Raw genomic sequence first — 14,479 nt, forward strand, 5'->3', positions numbered from 1 at the left:
AAGCACCCTTTAGAAACATGAATTAAATACAGTCTTGAACACTAAGATACATCTATTTACCAGGCAAACAGGCTGGAGCAAGGAATACATTTTTGGGCTTGAGAGCATGGAGCTTCCAGAAATTATTGACAAGCTGCATAATAAAACTGCAGCCTTCAGTGTCTGCTTGCTTTAGCCCATCCTCACTTAGATCTAAAAAAAAAATGTATTAAAAAAAATATAAATTAAAAAAGGACAGGATAAATAACAGGATATGTGCAAGAGCAATATTAAGATATAGTTGTCATGTTTACCATTCTTTGTAGCAGTACTGTTATAAAATTAAGAGCATTAACTTTAACTTACCAGTTTCTGGATGAGGCATCTTAGACTCTGTGAAATGCACCAGGTTGTTTGGTCTCATGATAGCGATGGAGCGAGCGGTTATCACAAGTCGCTGGAACACTTCAGGGTCCAAATCCTTGCTTTCCTTACTGCAGCTATTTAAACACTGCACTGCGTTACTCAGCAGAGATTGATCCTGTAAAGAGGTGACTCCACAGTTAAATAAAATACTTTCAGTCATTAATACAGAAAAAGGAGATGCCTTAATTATCTAGAGGTGGGTAACTTGAGTCAGTACCTTGTGGTTATGATAGGCTGTACGACTAGTGTGCAGGCTGGCTAAAAGGCCTTTGGTCTGCTGCTGGACTCCAGCAGGAGTTGGCATAGACAAAAGAAGAGTGGCTAACTCCAGAGCTGGAGCTTTGCTTTTCTCCTAAACAAATGAACATTAACAAAAAGTTGCAAACACCTTTACCATAATTTTCTAAATTATTTTTGCAGTTTACCCCCCCAAAAAAAGAACATTTCCCATGTTTTACCAACCTTCTCACTGGCAGAACCAATTGCATAGCAGCTCTCTAGAGCTTCAAGAGAACTGACCACCAACCTAGAGAAAAACAGGAGGTGAGAGTACATTAGTCCATGTTCATGTAAGAGTGAAAGAAAAGTATAAGCTTAAAAAACCCACACAATTCAGAGCGATGCAAATAACTACCAAAGATTAACAGCAAATCACTGCACCAAAAATACACCCAGTTAAAAGCACAAAGTAAGCAATATTGTGAGATGTCATGAAAGTGAAAACTGCTTGATTTTTTTTCTAAGCCATAGCAAGTTTAGAACAACTGCTTTGTTTTTGCCTTGTATGTGCCGACACACTCACACACACCATGCAAACAAGCAGAAAAAGGGCGGTTACTAACCGGTCCAATGTTGATAAGGACTCAGTTTCGCAACTTTATTTTATTGTTTTTGGGAGCAAAGAAAAAGAAATATGTGTGAGGTTCACAGAAAGAAACAAGTAAAAAATGATTTGTATGTAACAGAAGACATGTAAGCATGCAAGCACAAGTTATTATGAAGGCAGCCATGCACTGGACACATCACACACTCCTCCAATTCACCTCCCTGCTCTCCTTCTTGCATTGTGTATTGTTAATGCAAATTAGACCAAAAATATACTAATAACAAAGACGGGACATTCTGCATATAAAAACATTGAATTCAGCTTCAAAGAGTGTAGTTTTGAATAAAGGCTAAGCAGCAGTAGCCTTAAGCAGATTAGGCTCACCTCTCCAGTACTGTGCCACTGGTGGAAGTGGGTGTGGTTATATCACTGTCTCCAGTGCCATTGCCTTGATTCAAGTTGGGGCTGCACACATTGTTGACTGAGGCAGAAGGGAAGTCCTCAGGGGGTTCATCAGGCCACCCAAACTGCTCTTTGGTTTTGCCATAGATCTTAATGGAGTCTAGCATCGTTACTCCTGTGGGGTCTACAGACGCTCCAACTGTGAAGGTCAGACACAAAGATAATGCAAGTTGATATCACAAAGCTCTATAACAAATACAAAAATACAATCCACAAAAAAGTGTTTACTGAAAATGGAGAGCTTCTTATCAGCCTGCAGGGCCTCCTCTCGTGTGAAGGGCAGATCGAACCAGCGGGAACGAGTCAAGTTCATTTGCATTGTGCGCCCGAAGATCTCAATGTACGATGGCGCTCTTTCTATGGCCTGAGTACCAACCTGCACCCTCATTCCAGTCATCACCATTGAGCTGTTATTGTTGACCACCTCCACTGTAAATCCGCCAGGCTGAGAAAAACACCACAGTTGCAACTTTTACTTGGAAAATTAAGAGCTTTTTTTTTTTTGATGGGAATGACTATTTTCCAGCTGAAAAGAAAAATAAATTAATGCAATACCATTTTTACAAATCTTTCTTTTTACCTTAGTGTTGGCCACATACATCCCGGAGGAGTTGAGGCGATGTTTGATCTGCTGCCCGTTGTAGACCTGCAGTAAGTCATTGCCTCCAAACTCCACTTCTGTGAGCTGCTGATTGTGTTCAAAGAAATCCACAGGGAACGTCACCTGGCTGGATGTGCGTGTGGCTGCAAAAGTGAGAAAGTCCCAGATTAAACATAGTGGGGAAAAAATATTTTGGAGCTGAAGACATGACCTATAGAACTGATGAGCAAACTTGCAAATCTAAATATACATTTATATTCATTATATATTAAGGGCATTAAATCAAGTGCAAGTTACTGTGACTAAGCTGCAGCCTTATACATGAGTTAATATACTTATGATGTACATGACAGAAAACTGCTTACTGTTTTATTATTTTATATCAACACATTTGTGGTACACTATTTTACTTCTAAATTGGCTAAATAAAAAGAACAAAAGATTATATAAAAGGATAAATAAAAGGATTATATAAAAGGATTAAAAAAAGGTTTCAATACTTATTTTGTTTCTACATCAGTGTGCCCATGTTGTTGGTCATAACTATTTAAAATTGTAGGTTGGTGTGACTTACTAGCTGCAGCTGCTTTGCGTTTCCTGACAGGCTTCATAATACTGATGACACCGCTGGGCTGCAGAGATGGCTGGAGCCAATAGGAAGTGTTTTCCACATTGGCCATGTAGATGCGGAGACTGCCGTCCTCACACAGCAAGATCATAGTAGTGCGCTGCTGCTCGTTACTGGCCGTGTGACGAATGGCCACCATGTCCTGGATCTGTGAAGGAGAGAATAAGCCTTCAGAATCACTGCCCACATCCTCACCCCTCCAAATTTACTCCTATGCTCTGTCGGAGGACATACCTTGGCTTTAGCAGGTAAAGTTTTGATCTCCTGTATGAGAAAGGTGTCTGGCTTCACCATGATGACCAAAGGGATTCCTGTGGTCTGCTGCACACAGCACACTAGACCTGGGTGGTTCATTACCTCAGACCACTGACAAAGAGCTGGAGAAGTTTTACTGCCTCCATTTGACCTTTAATTAAAAAGAAAACAGAAAACGTAAAGGGCTCTGACACTATAAGAATTTCTTTATAGATTAATAGGGATGTAACGGTATTATAAATACCGTCGTACCGCAATAACAAATTTTTTCGATACCACCGTGGTCGCATGACTCGATAGGTCTTCTGAGAAAAGTTTGCTCAGGCGAATGGAGCGAATGGGAGGTAGCAGGAACTACAATTCCTATCAGCCCAGGCGTGGCCATCATCCTTTGCAGTCTGTTGTCGCTACAGATCCAGTAATGCGCACATCCGATTTAAAACCCGCTTACTCCGTAATGATTAATTACTCTTTCCATCTATTTTCCTTCGCCACTAACAGCAGCACCCGCCATTTCCGCATTACCGGATCTGTAATCTGTACGGGAATTGTAGTTCCCGCTACCTCCCATTCGCTCCATTCGCCTGAGCAAACTTTTCTCAGAAGACTCTCTGAAAAGGACAGAAAGGAAAAAAAAAATCCGGTCTCTGTCTGAATAAGTAAGTGAAAGAGGTGAGTGTTCTAAAATACTCATTCAGCACATGGGCCAGCTGCAATAAGTAGGCTGCTATTTTAATTTTTTCTGAGTTTTCAAGAATACTACATTAATAATTTTTTGGTATTAAAATTGAAAAATTTAAGTTCCTGTTTCAAAGTTTACAGATAGATGGCTAATTTGTATGCTACTGATATGTTCAGTGTTCATGTATACTGTTTAATAAACACTTCTGGCACTTTTTTCGAGTCTCTTCATTATTTTTATTTTTTCCTGTAAAAGATTCAATAAATACCATACCGTGCCATTCATACCGAGGTATTACCGTGAAGTTTTGATACCATTACATCCCTATAGATTAAACTTCATACCAAGATAGACTACAAGATGCAAGGAAAGTGGCATACCCTTTAACGTTTATGGTGAATAGTCTTTGTGTGCCCATGCTGCTTCGGTTAATTGTGGCAGCAAAAGATTTGCCCTGACTGTAACTGAAGAACAGCATTTGCAGCACGTGAGAGTAGTAAACAGACACGCCTCCTCCTGCCACTTGGCCATTGCTGTCCTGTGAAGCAAATCAACACAGCAAACCTGTTAGACATTTCTCTAATAACAATGCAATTATGCTTAAAATCCAATTTAACTGTTTACACAAAATAAAGGGTCAATAACCTTTAAGTCTTCATGGCTGATCTCCAACACGTTAGTAACATAGAAAGGGCCGTGCTGGGCACTGCTGGTTTCATCCATCACCTGAGTGTACATGTAACCAGCTGACGACATAATGACAATGTTTTTGCCCTCTTCACTGAACAAGAACGTAGCATCTCTGATCTTTGAGCTTGGAAGTAGGAAGTAATACATCGGGCTCAGGGCATCCACTGATAAATCATAAATCTACAAAGAAAAAAATAAATAAATAAATTCAAAAGCATGTAGCATTTGTGTATTCCGATTATACTAGTTTTAGCTAAAAAAATGAAGCATCAATATCAGTAAAATGGTTCACCTTTACAAAGTCAGCTGTAATGATCGCTAGTTCTGTCTGAGATCCAGGCAGCCAGATTGCCTTGATTATGAAGTTTCCGGTTGCCAGCTGAGGGTGCAGTACCAGGTGATCAGACACAGAGCCTGTACTGCTGAACGTGAGTACATGACAGTCCTGCAAATTAGAGAGACATAAGAATAGACACACAAGCAGCTCAACCATTTGATCTCTTAGAAGTTTCAAATTAAAATGCATATAAATGCAGACTTGCATTACCTTAAGGCCACAAACAGCCAGATAGTCTTCATTACATGGGTTTCCAGTCAGGCTGAGGACAGTGAAGGGCACAGGTGCCGAGGCAAGGCGGGTCAGGGTCAGTTTCCTTTTACTGGAGTCCGCCTGCTTCAAGAGGGCCGACAGCTGCAAGACTGTAATCTGTGAGGAATAATATTACAGATTAAATGTTAATGTCTATAAGAAACAATTAACAGGCATAAATAAGAATTTATGCAATACAACTGAAACATTTTAACAAACTACTATAATGCATTTGTGGTGCCAATTTTTCATACATTACAACAATGCTCATTTTTTTGTAGCAACTAGTCAATCACAAAAAGGGTAAATTGAGAGCCAAGGCTTCATCAGTAAACTTGCCTTGCCCTTCTCATGGCTGACAGCAAGGTGTTGTCTGCGTCCATGTGGAGAAGACAGCACACACATGGCTACACGACGCAGAACGTGAGCACTGATGAGTTGCCTGATGGTCTGGCCCTGGTCACCACTATAGTTCATCCTCACATTCTCAAACGCACCCTCCTGCGAGCCTAAAGTGGGAACCTGGACATAAAGTCACAAACACACAAAACGACTCTTAAATGCATTTCCAGACAGTGGTGTTTGTATTACAAAACAATTCAGCCTCTAATTTTAAGTCTGTAACAATCAGACTGCTCAGGATAATGTTTGTACCATGAGTTGATCAGTCATCTCTACACTCTTATCCTGGGTGTGCAATTCATTGAGAGCATGTTGAGCACGGCTGCTGCTGCCCACAGCGGAGTCTTGCTGGAAATTGGTCTGAATGGCATCCATTAGGAAGCTCAGCAGGTCCAATACTAGGGTGGCCGTAGATGAAGTTGCCTGAGAGACACAAGCCAGGAACAGGTGAATAAAGCTTTGTTTGTATAAACATTCACACAAAGCCAAATACTAGATGGAAAACAGGGCATCTTTGAATTATTAAACAAGCATCAAATAAATATAACCAAGCCACCACAAATTTCCTGTGATGTAGTGTTTATAAAAATTTTTAAAAATGGGCATAGAGTTACCAAAATAACAGTCCACTCACGCCTGATTTAAACTGTGGAGATTACAGCATTGATAATTCTGGCATTTGTATTAAAATAATATTTTTTCGTCATAAACACCATAAAAGATACCCGGTATGGTATATTCAGTTACAGTATTATACAGAATCATGAAGTAACAGTATCCCATGAAGTGACCACTCTTACCACTTGGATAAGAAGGTCCTCTCTACAGCCTTCAATGTTTTTGCACACGCTGCTTTTCTTGGGCTTTTCTTCATCGCTGCTCCTGCCATCACAGATGGTGACTTTTCCCTTGTCTGCAGGTGAAGCACTCTGATGGCGGATGGCACTTTCGGGCATGCGTAGCTCACTCTGGAAAGCTGAGGACTCCTTCATAGTAGAGCTCATTCCACTGCTGGGGCTTCTCTTGACCAGGGCCTGGGCAACAAACAAATATGGGATCATATTTAAACACATAGAAAGGAATGCATTTAAGATACTTAGAATAGAATTGAATAATTTTATTCATGTTAAATGGGGGTACCATGGAGTACAAGAGGAGTTAACGGAGCAAGCTTGATTTTTAACAATGCAGAGTTAACTGAACATACAGATTAGTTTTACATGCATTGTGATTCCATTACGGCCTGGATTATAATTGATGAGCAGCAATGCAAACGGCATTACTCACGATCATCTGCGCACATCACAGAACTAGGTTATTTAGACTGGGGGGTGGTTAAAAGTTACATCCACACACGTCACACATACTGTGTCAGGATTTCATTTTAAGCTGTGAAATATTAGAGCTTTCATGCACAACTATGTTAAACACACACGCTCAGTTTCCCCATCATCATGACTACCATTCTTAAGTCTCATATTATGCATTTATATTTAGAAGTATTTGATAATCTACATGTTCCAGGACACTGGTATGCAAAAAAGAACTTTTTGCAGGTTTAAAATCTAGATAAGAAGTTTTCAAAATTTTAATACTAACACTAATGGGAAAATAGTTACTGTTGGCACTCAACATCCATGTGATTTTTAAAAAAAAAGAAAAACACTAGTTGGTTTAATCAGTTAGAGACATGGTTTCATGAGATGCCACTGTGTTTGTTGGCACTGTATCACTTATATATGTAGCATTAATTTCTAAAAACATAGCCAATGACAATTTAAACCACTGCAGGATGTATGGCACAGACATCTTGTATACACGTGTTTTAAGGCAAGTATAATCCAGGCTCAAAGGGACATGCATGAGATGCAAGGATTTAATATTAACATGTTCATAGGTTAAAGTATTTTAATCTCTAGTACATTACTGCTGAAATTATAAGCAAACATGCTCTTATATTTCATTGAATCACCTGTTAAAATGTATTATTAAGTAAACATGGGAGGAATATGATGATTCATGAAAGATACTAAAAATCCTGATGGGCTGAAGGAAAATGGGATGGGCTCATGACTTTCAATGATAACTGATTTGCAAGCCAAAGTTACCGCTGTTGTTCTTTTCCCATGATGACTTGAAGTATTCGGTCTCACCTGGCAGCTGCCATCCTCCTTGGCCCCGCAGTCACAGAAGAAAGAGCCGTATTTGGCATAGGAGATCTCATGGTCTTTGTGACAGACCTTGGCACACACTGTGCACACACCTACCCCATCCACCATCTTACAGGTGTGACAATGATACCTGTATAGGGAAAGGAGAGCAGTAAGGGCACGGCTGCAGTTTTTAATCAATATAGTGTGTCACTGGAGAGGGGGATAGGTGGGTACATATAGTAGATGACTAGTTCTTCAATTACCAATGCTGGTTCATGAACTCCTTCTGGGTAATGGTAAAGGTACAAAGCTTATTGCAAAGAGAATCCTCATCCTAGAAAGACAAAACAAAAACCCAAACAGAAGCAAAAAATTAGGCTTCTAGTACCATGGAGTCCTCCACTTTAGGCAGCTCCACCTTAAGGTATTTAACTCTCTTGAAAGCAGAAGTATATATTGGAGAGTTTATAGACCCTGACAGGTGACAAATTTCTGACCGAATCCTCAGCCTGCGAGTCTTCTTCCTCCACAGCCAGTTCCTCTACCCAGTCTGAGTCCACCTCAATGGCCTTCTCCTCTCCATCCATTACGAGCTGGGATGAGCCCTGACCACTGCTCTGCCTTAGTGCATTCATTACATCTGCCAGGTATGAGATTATATGGCATGCACACTCCAACATGCTGGTGTGCTGCAAAAAATAAATATGTATATATAAATAAAGCAGAGTTGTAAAGATCTGATAATTTTATACAAACTACTGTTACAACTATTTCGCTTACTTTTCCTTGTGAAACATTGGCGGTGACTTTCTCCACAACGTTCTTTTGAAATAAATATTTTTTACTAAAAGAAAAAGAATAAAAAAAAGAAAGAAAAGAAAGAAAACCATGTTAGTTGACAAACATGATGTCTGGAACTAAAGTTAAAAAAGTATATAGAATATACATACACACGCACACAATATATAAAGATACAAGGCAAAATATTCTGTAAAATCTTAAAAATAAAACAAAATGTAACATTATTATTATTATTATTATATTTTTTTTTACGTGAGGAAAAGTTGTCATCCTTTTTATGACTCACCATCTACTGAGCCAGTCAATAGCAGCCCTGTGTAACTGTAAATGTCCTGCTCCTTGGCCAGCACTGGCCAATGTGGCCATGATGACCATTAGTTCAGGAAAGCCGGCTCCATCTCCACTTGCCAGCATCTCTGTGGCCATGGGGATGAGGGTACTGAGCAGCACAGTGCACACACCCTCACCCACCTGGCTGTTGTCTCGCACGATGTAAGAAGTGAGGAGCTGCAGCAGCTGCCGGTTCTCCTGAACTGTATCCAGTTGATCCGAGTCTTTGGGTGGGGAAGCGGTCATGCGAGTGAGCCAGGCCTGCAGCCTTACTGGCTCTACACAGGCCAGCTGTGCCAGAGAACCACACAGACTCAGCAAGCTAGGGTTGGGGCTCTTCTCCGCTACACAGGACAAACGGAAAACAATACATTAAATATATTTAGCAGTACATGGCCTAGAGATTAGTAGTCTATTGTTTTCGATAACTTACTGAGCTGGAAAAGCTTGGTGAAGAACTTTAGAACTCTGTTACAAAACTTAGCAGATAAATTTTCATTTGCGGTTGCCATCATGATTTGAACCAATTCCCCACTGCAGAAGGAAACAATAAAGTGACGCTTATTTTAACCAACCGATTTTGCTGCGGATAAGAAAAGAAAAAAAAAAAAAACACTAGGTTGTGCATTACCTAAAAGAAAAGAATTCCTCCATGGCTTTGCGGACCTGGCTGCTTTCTAGCTGCTTTTCCAGATACTGCAAACATTCCTCCAACACAGACTCATCTAGACCACTGAGAGACAAAGTCAACCAGATAGAGTCATCATGAAAGCTTTCAAAGTTGAAATCATACTTAAGATCTCAGACAACATTGACCTTTATCTGTCTTACCTGCTGGGGTCAGAGTGGTTAGCAATGATGTTGTAGCAGCCTGTGATTAGACGTTCATATACACGAGCCAGAAAGGCATCGGACTCGGCAGGGCCCAGGATCCTCTCTAAAGAGGTACTGCAGATCTCCGCAACACTCTCTGTGCTGCTCTCCAACAACAGTGGCAGCAATGTCCGGATAACCTGGGGTGGATTCAGCTCCTCTGTCCTATAAGAAATAATGTTTATGAGACAGTGGGCTTAAATAATGTACCAAGACTTATTTATTTTTACACAATGCATTGCAAGTTCCTCAAAATCTAAAAGGAAAAAATTAAATGCAGGTGTACAATAACAGTTTATGCAACTTACACAATGAGATCTCCAGTAAGGCGCACCAGTGTGAGCAGGATGTGTTTGAGGGAGGAAGCTAACGGTAAAGACTGGTTGCTGAGCGTACCAAGGTGGGCTGCCTGGATAGCGCTGATGTAGCTCTCTGAAGGAATAGTGTCATTGGCAAAAGCATTTCGCTGTGGATGAAAATATGTAGAATAAGTATGTTGCTAATTGGTAACCAAGCTTTCTACACTCCTCCAACACAGACTCATCTAGACCACTAAGAGACAAAGTCAACCAGATAGAGTCATCATGGACGCTTTCAAAGTTGAAATTATACTTAAGATCTCATAAATCTGACTGACAGAAGCAAACTCACCCAAGAGCCAATGTTAGGAAATTCATTAGTTTGAATGTTGTTCCATGTCTCACATAGGGTCTGAAGTGCTGATGGCAAATTCTGCATTACTGGCTGACCTGAAATTACAAAATATTAGCTGTAGTTAGTATAAATTTGAATATATAGGCATCAGTACATTGATTTGCCAATACCATCCATGCATACGGTCATGCTGGTAAAGCTTGTTGAAATGAATTGAATACAAGGACTGATTTGTTAATTGAAATAACATTGAGGCTAAGTAAAGTTTAATCTCATCTAATATTCTAACTGCATATGCAGCAAAATGTAGGAAAATTACACCATCATTTTCTAATGTATGTAAATTTTTGTCTTTGAAATACAAACAACAATCTTCAGTCAATCTTCATTTGCACGCTGGCCAGTAAATAAATGTGAGGCGAGTCTGATTGCTCTGTAATTCCAGCCTCTCAGTTCAGCTATTTTACACGCCTTCACCTCTGAGTGTCTTATAGTGATGCTTTACATTAATGCTTTTTATTAGCGGTTTTAAAATTGTTTGTTCCCTTTCAGTCGATTCACTCGGTACAACACATATAGTATGGGATATCACGCCCTCTCGTGTCCTGGCTGAAGCCACCTTTATTCACGCCGTAAAGGCAGGCAAACCTGTGGTGACGTAGGTGTAGCCCCGCCTACACCTATAAACCATCGTCGCCACGGTTGACCCTCAGTTCTTACGCTCTTCACCTCGCTGTGAACACCTTTTCCGTAGAAGTTTTCTAGGTGCTGCTAGTAAACTCTACGTTTTACGTTGAAAGACTGCGCTTAAAATCAGCTTAACTGCTCTTGTTGGCGTTAGCGACAACAGCCTCATTTTGGTGAGTCGTCTACCCGCGGGGCGCTGACTTTTAAGTTCTCTGACAGTCAGAACATTAGCGACATCTCAGTTAGTTGGCTTCTGTTTAGCTGTGCTAACAGCGCTGGCTAAGATGAGCATGCAAGCTAATGTAGTTAAGAAGAGGTCCGCTGTTCACCCCTGTCCTCAGGAGTGCGGTTTCTCCTTGCACGAAAAGGACCAGCACGAAGCGTGCCCCGTCTGTCTGGGGATTCTCCATGCTAGGAGAGCTCTAGCTGAGCCAGAGTCATGTGAGCTTTGTCGCCAGCTCCGGCGTTCAACGCTGGAAAGACGGGTCACGTTCGTGGAAAGGACCCTGGGGAGAAATACAGTCGCTCAGCAGGACCCCCTCCTTTCCGAATCAGCAGTCCCAGCTTCGCCTGTGTCTGCTGACGAGGAATTTCCGTCAGAAGTCCCCGCACCTAGCTGGGCGGACCAGATGGAGTATCTCGAGGGTTCGGAGGACCGTGGGCTCTCCTACAGCGCTGGCCAGCAGCCAGGCACCGAGCAGCATGCTTTCGAGGACGATGACGTGCTCGACATCGGCCTAGAGATACATGGCTTGTCGGAGGACGAGCATGAAATTGTGCCGCCTGCTCAGAGCTCCGCTGCTACTGCGTTAACCGCTCGGGACGACACTTCATTTTTTGCTCTCTACCGCCGAGCGGCCGAGAAGCTGGAGGTGGAGTGGCCCTCCCCGCAGCCGGCTCAAAAACCGTCAAGGTTCGCGGGATTTTTTCTTCCTCCGGAACCGACAACAGTTAAGAACTGCTTGCCCATGTTTCCCGACTTTGTCGGCGAGTTAACGTCGTCATGGAGCAAGCCGCTGTCGACCCGTGTATCAGTGCCCGGTTACGGACAATATTTGGAATTAGACGGAGCTGAGAAGGCAGGACTAGTTAGCCCACCGCCAATGGAGCCATCTTTGGCTGCTTATTTGGCACCCTCGCACAATCATGGAGTGTCTGGACCTACTCTCCTTCCGTCTAAACATTGTAGATTCTCCTCTGCCCAGCTGGAGAAGATTTACCGCGCTCAAGCGGGCACTGCTCGTGCGCTCAACTCCGCTACGCTGCTTCAAACATATCAGGCAATGTGTTTGGCAGAGCTCGGCTCACTGGTGCCTCAGGAGAGCCCGTTCTGTGCGCTGCTTAACGAGGTCAGGACAGCGACAGACTACATTTTGCGCATGTCTCGTTGTGCGGCTCTTTCCCTCGGGAGAGGGATGGCGAGCGCAGTGGTAGCACAGAGGCATTTATGGCTCACGCTCTCTGACATTCCTGATAGAGACAGGGCTGTCTACTTGGACGAACCGCTGTCTGCTGAGGGTTTGTTCGGCCAGTCACTCGATGCCATTCAGGCAAAGTTTGACTTCAGAAGGAAACAGGCCGAAGCGTTGCGAGACATTATTCCGCGACGAGAGGTGAAGCCCAAACAGGCTCGAAGTATGAACACTCCGCGACCACCTCATAAGAGACCACCGCCGGCAGCTAGCTCGAGCTCTCGACCGGTGAAACAACAGCCTCCCAGGCAAAACCCACGGCAGTCGGCCTGGGGTATGGGCCCCCCACCGGGCGTCCGAAAGGATTCAGCGACTAGGAGGAAGAATCCTCACTCCTCCTAGCTCAGATTTTAAAGAGAGAGGAGCTCTGGCAGCAGGGAGACACTGTTTCTCCTCTCTCAATGCCGCCCAAGAGGCCGCTACGTTATGTTCAGGAAATCAGTCCCAAACGGCGCTGCACTTCCCTAACACAGTCTCCCAAGCACAATCCCCCCCCCTCACACACAAGTGCTTATGTTCGAGTTATGAACCCCAGTTGGGGCGTGTTAAAAAGTTCTCAGGGACTTACAGCAAGTACCCTCGATGTTTGCAGTGTGATTGCCCCAAAAATGGTGCATTTTGTAAATCATGTGAATGTTACATTATTAAAACCAATAAAGAATTTTCCTGTTTACAATGTTGCAAAACAAAAAAGCCCAGTGCCATCGATGAGGCTGCACTCTGGCGAAACGCCAGGGGGCAGCAGACCCCTTTGAGAAACCAATGCGGGCCGGTTGGCGTCCCACGTTCTCGAGTGGCGCGCATGCGCAGTCTCGACATGGGTGCAAAACACAGTCGCTATGGGATACCGACTACAGTTTCGCGTAAAGCCACCGCGCTTCTCTTCCATAATCAACACCGAGGTGTCGGACGATGCCGCAGCGGTGCTTCGGGAAGAGATAAATTCTCTTCTGAGCAAAAGGGCGATTCAAGTGGTGCCTCCTTCGGAAGCGAACTCAGGTTGGTACAGCCGGTATTTTGTCGTTCCGAAGAGGGGGGGAGGACTGCGTCCTATTTTGGATCTGAGAATATTGAACACGTTTCTAAGAACGTACAAGTTCAAAATGCTTACTCTGAGGCAACTGCTAAATGCAATAGGCCCGGGAGATTGGTTCACTACGATCGATCTCACAGATGCTTATTTTCATATAGCGATCTTTCCGCGCCACAGAAAGTTTCTAAGGTTTGCATTCGAGGGCGTGGCCTACGAGTACCTAGTGCTGCCGTTCGGCCTGTCACTAGCTCCCCGAACGTTCACGAAGTGCGATCGATCTCACAGACTGTCTCCTCTTCGGGAGAAAGGCATTCGCATATTAGCCTATTTAGACGACTGGGCACTGATAGCGAGCTCAAGCGAGCAGGCAGAGAAACAGACAGCACTAGTTCTGTCTCACATTCAGACTTTAGGGTTCTCAGTAAATATGCAGAAAAGCTCACTGATTCCGAGTCAACAGTGTTCATTCCTGGGTCTGGAGATATGCTCCGTTACCAGCCGAGCACGTCTCTCAGAGCACAGAATAGCCGCGTTTCAGCGCTGCCTTGCTCTGTTTCAGTTGCAACACAAACTTCGTTTCCGGGTGTTTTTACAACTAATGGGAATGATGGCGTCTATGATCACTGTGGTGCCTCTCGGGCTGTTGAACATGCGTGCGTTTCAGCGCTGGGTGCGCTCTCACCGCCTATGTGCGGCGCGCCACCTCAACAGGAGGCTGACGGTGACACCGTCATGCATGTCAGCCCTTCTGCCCTGGAGGGAACCCAGGCTATTACGTCAGGGCTCTCCGATAGGCAGGGTATCGTTTCGCAAAGTGGTGTCAACAGATGCCTCCCTCAGCGGCTGGGGCGCTCTGTGCGACGGCTCCGCGATTAGGGGGGCGTGGTCACAGGAACAACGCAGGCTTCACATCAACTATTTGGAGCTGTTAGCAGT

The 14,479-nt window shown here is 43.4% G+C and overlaps 1 protein-coding gene across 11 annotated transcripts in view; it reads right to left on the minus strand.

Annotated features, from left to right (window-relative positions):
• ubr4 (ubiquitin protein ligase E3 component n-recognin 4) overlaps nt 1-14,479 on the minus strand; it is a 56,670-nt gene that overhangs the window by 20,285 nt on the left and 21,906 nt on the right. For 5 of the 11 annotated variants that reach the window (XM_053483013.1, XM_053483008.1, XM_053483011.1 and 2 more), the window contains 27 exons: nt 10,349-10,446; nt 10,006-10,163; nt 9,656-9,862; nt 9,456-9,557; nt 9,258-9,358; nt 8,781-9,168; nt 8,474-8,537; nt 8,167-8,382; nt 7,957-8,027; nt 7,649-7,841; nt 6,341-6,574; nt 5,793-5,963; nt 5,478-5,660; nt 5,097-5,255; nt 4,842-4,994; nt 4,505-4,729; nt 4,240-4,397; nt 3,157-3,328; nt 2,869-3,070; nt 2,274-2,437; nt 1,922-2,138; nt 1,616-1,832; nt 1,248-1,280; nt 868-931; nt 623-757; nt 346-520; nt 61-192 (listed from right to left, as the gene is read on the minus strand). In XM_053483013.1, the coding sequence (XP_053338988.1) occupies nt 61-192; nt 346-520; nt 623-757; nt 868-931; nt 1,248-1,280; nt 1,616-1,832; nt 1,922-2,138; nt 2,274-2,437; nt 2,869-3,070; nt 3,157-3,328; nt 4,240-4,397; nt 4,505-4,729; nt 4,842-4,994; nt 5,097-5,255; nt 5,478-5,660; nt 5,793-5,963; nt 6,341-6,574; nt 7,649-7,841; nt 7,957-8,027; nt 8,167-8,382; nt 8,474-8,537; nt 8,781-9,168; nt 9,258-9,358; nt 9,456-9,557; nt 9,656-9,862; nt 10,006-10,163; nt 10,349-10,446 (4,392 nt within the window). The remainder of the gene's footprint in view (nt 1-60; nt 193-345; nt 521-622; nt 758-867; nt 932-1,247; nt 1,281-1,615; nt 1,833-1,921; nt 2,139-2,273; nt 2,438-2,868; nt 3,071-3,156; nt 3,329-4,239; nt 4,398-4,504; nt 4,730-4,841; nt 4,995-5,096; nt 5,256-5,477; nt 5,661-5,792; nt 5,964-6,340; nt 6,575-7,648; nt 7,842-7,956; nt 8,028-8,166; nt 8,383-8,473; nt 8,538-8,780; nt 9,169-9,257; nt 9,359-9,455; nt 9,558-9,655; nt 9,863-10,005; nt 10,164-10,348; nt 10,447-14,479) is intronic. The other 6 variants (XM_053483015.1, XM_053483012.1, XM_053483016.1 and 3 more) reach the window with 5 other exon arrangements.

The sequence above is a fragment of the Clarias gariepinus genome, chromosome 22 (genome assembly GCF_024256425.1).
Source record: "Clarias gariepinus isolate MV-2021 ecotype Netherlands chromosome 22, CGAR_prim_01v2, whole genome shotgun sequence".
Lineage (NCBI taxonomy): Eukaryota > Metazoa > Chordata > Actinopteri > Siluriformes > Clariidae > Clarias > Clarias gariepinus.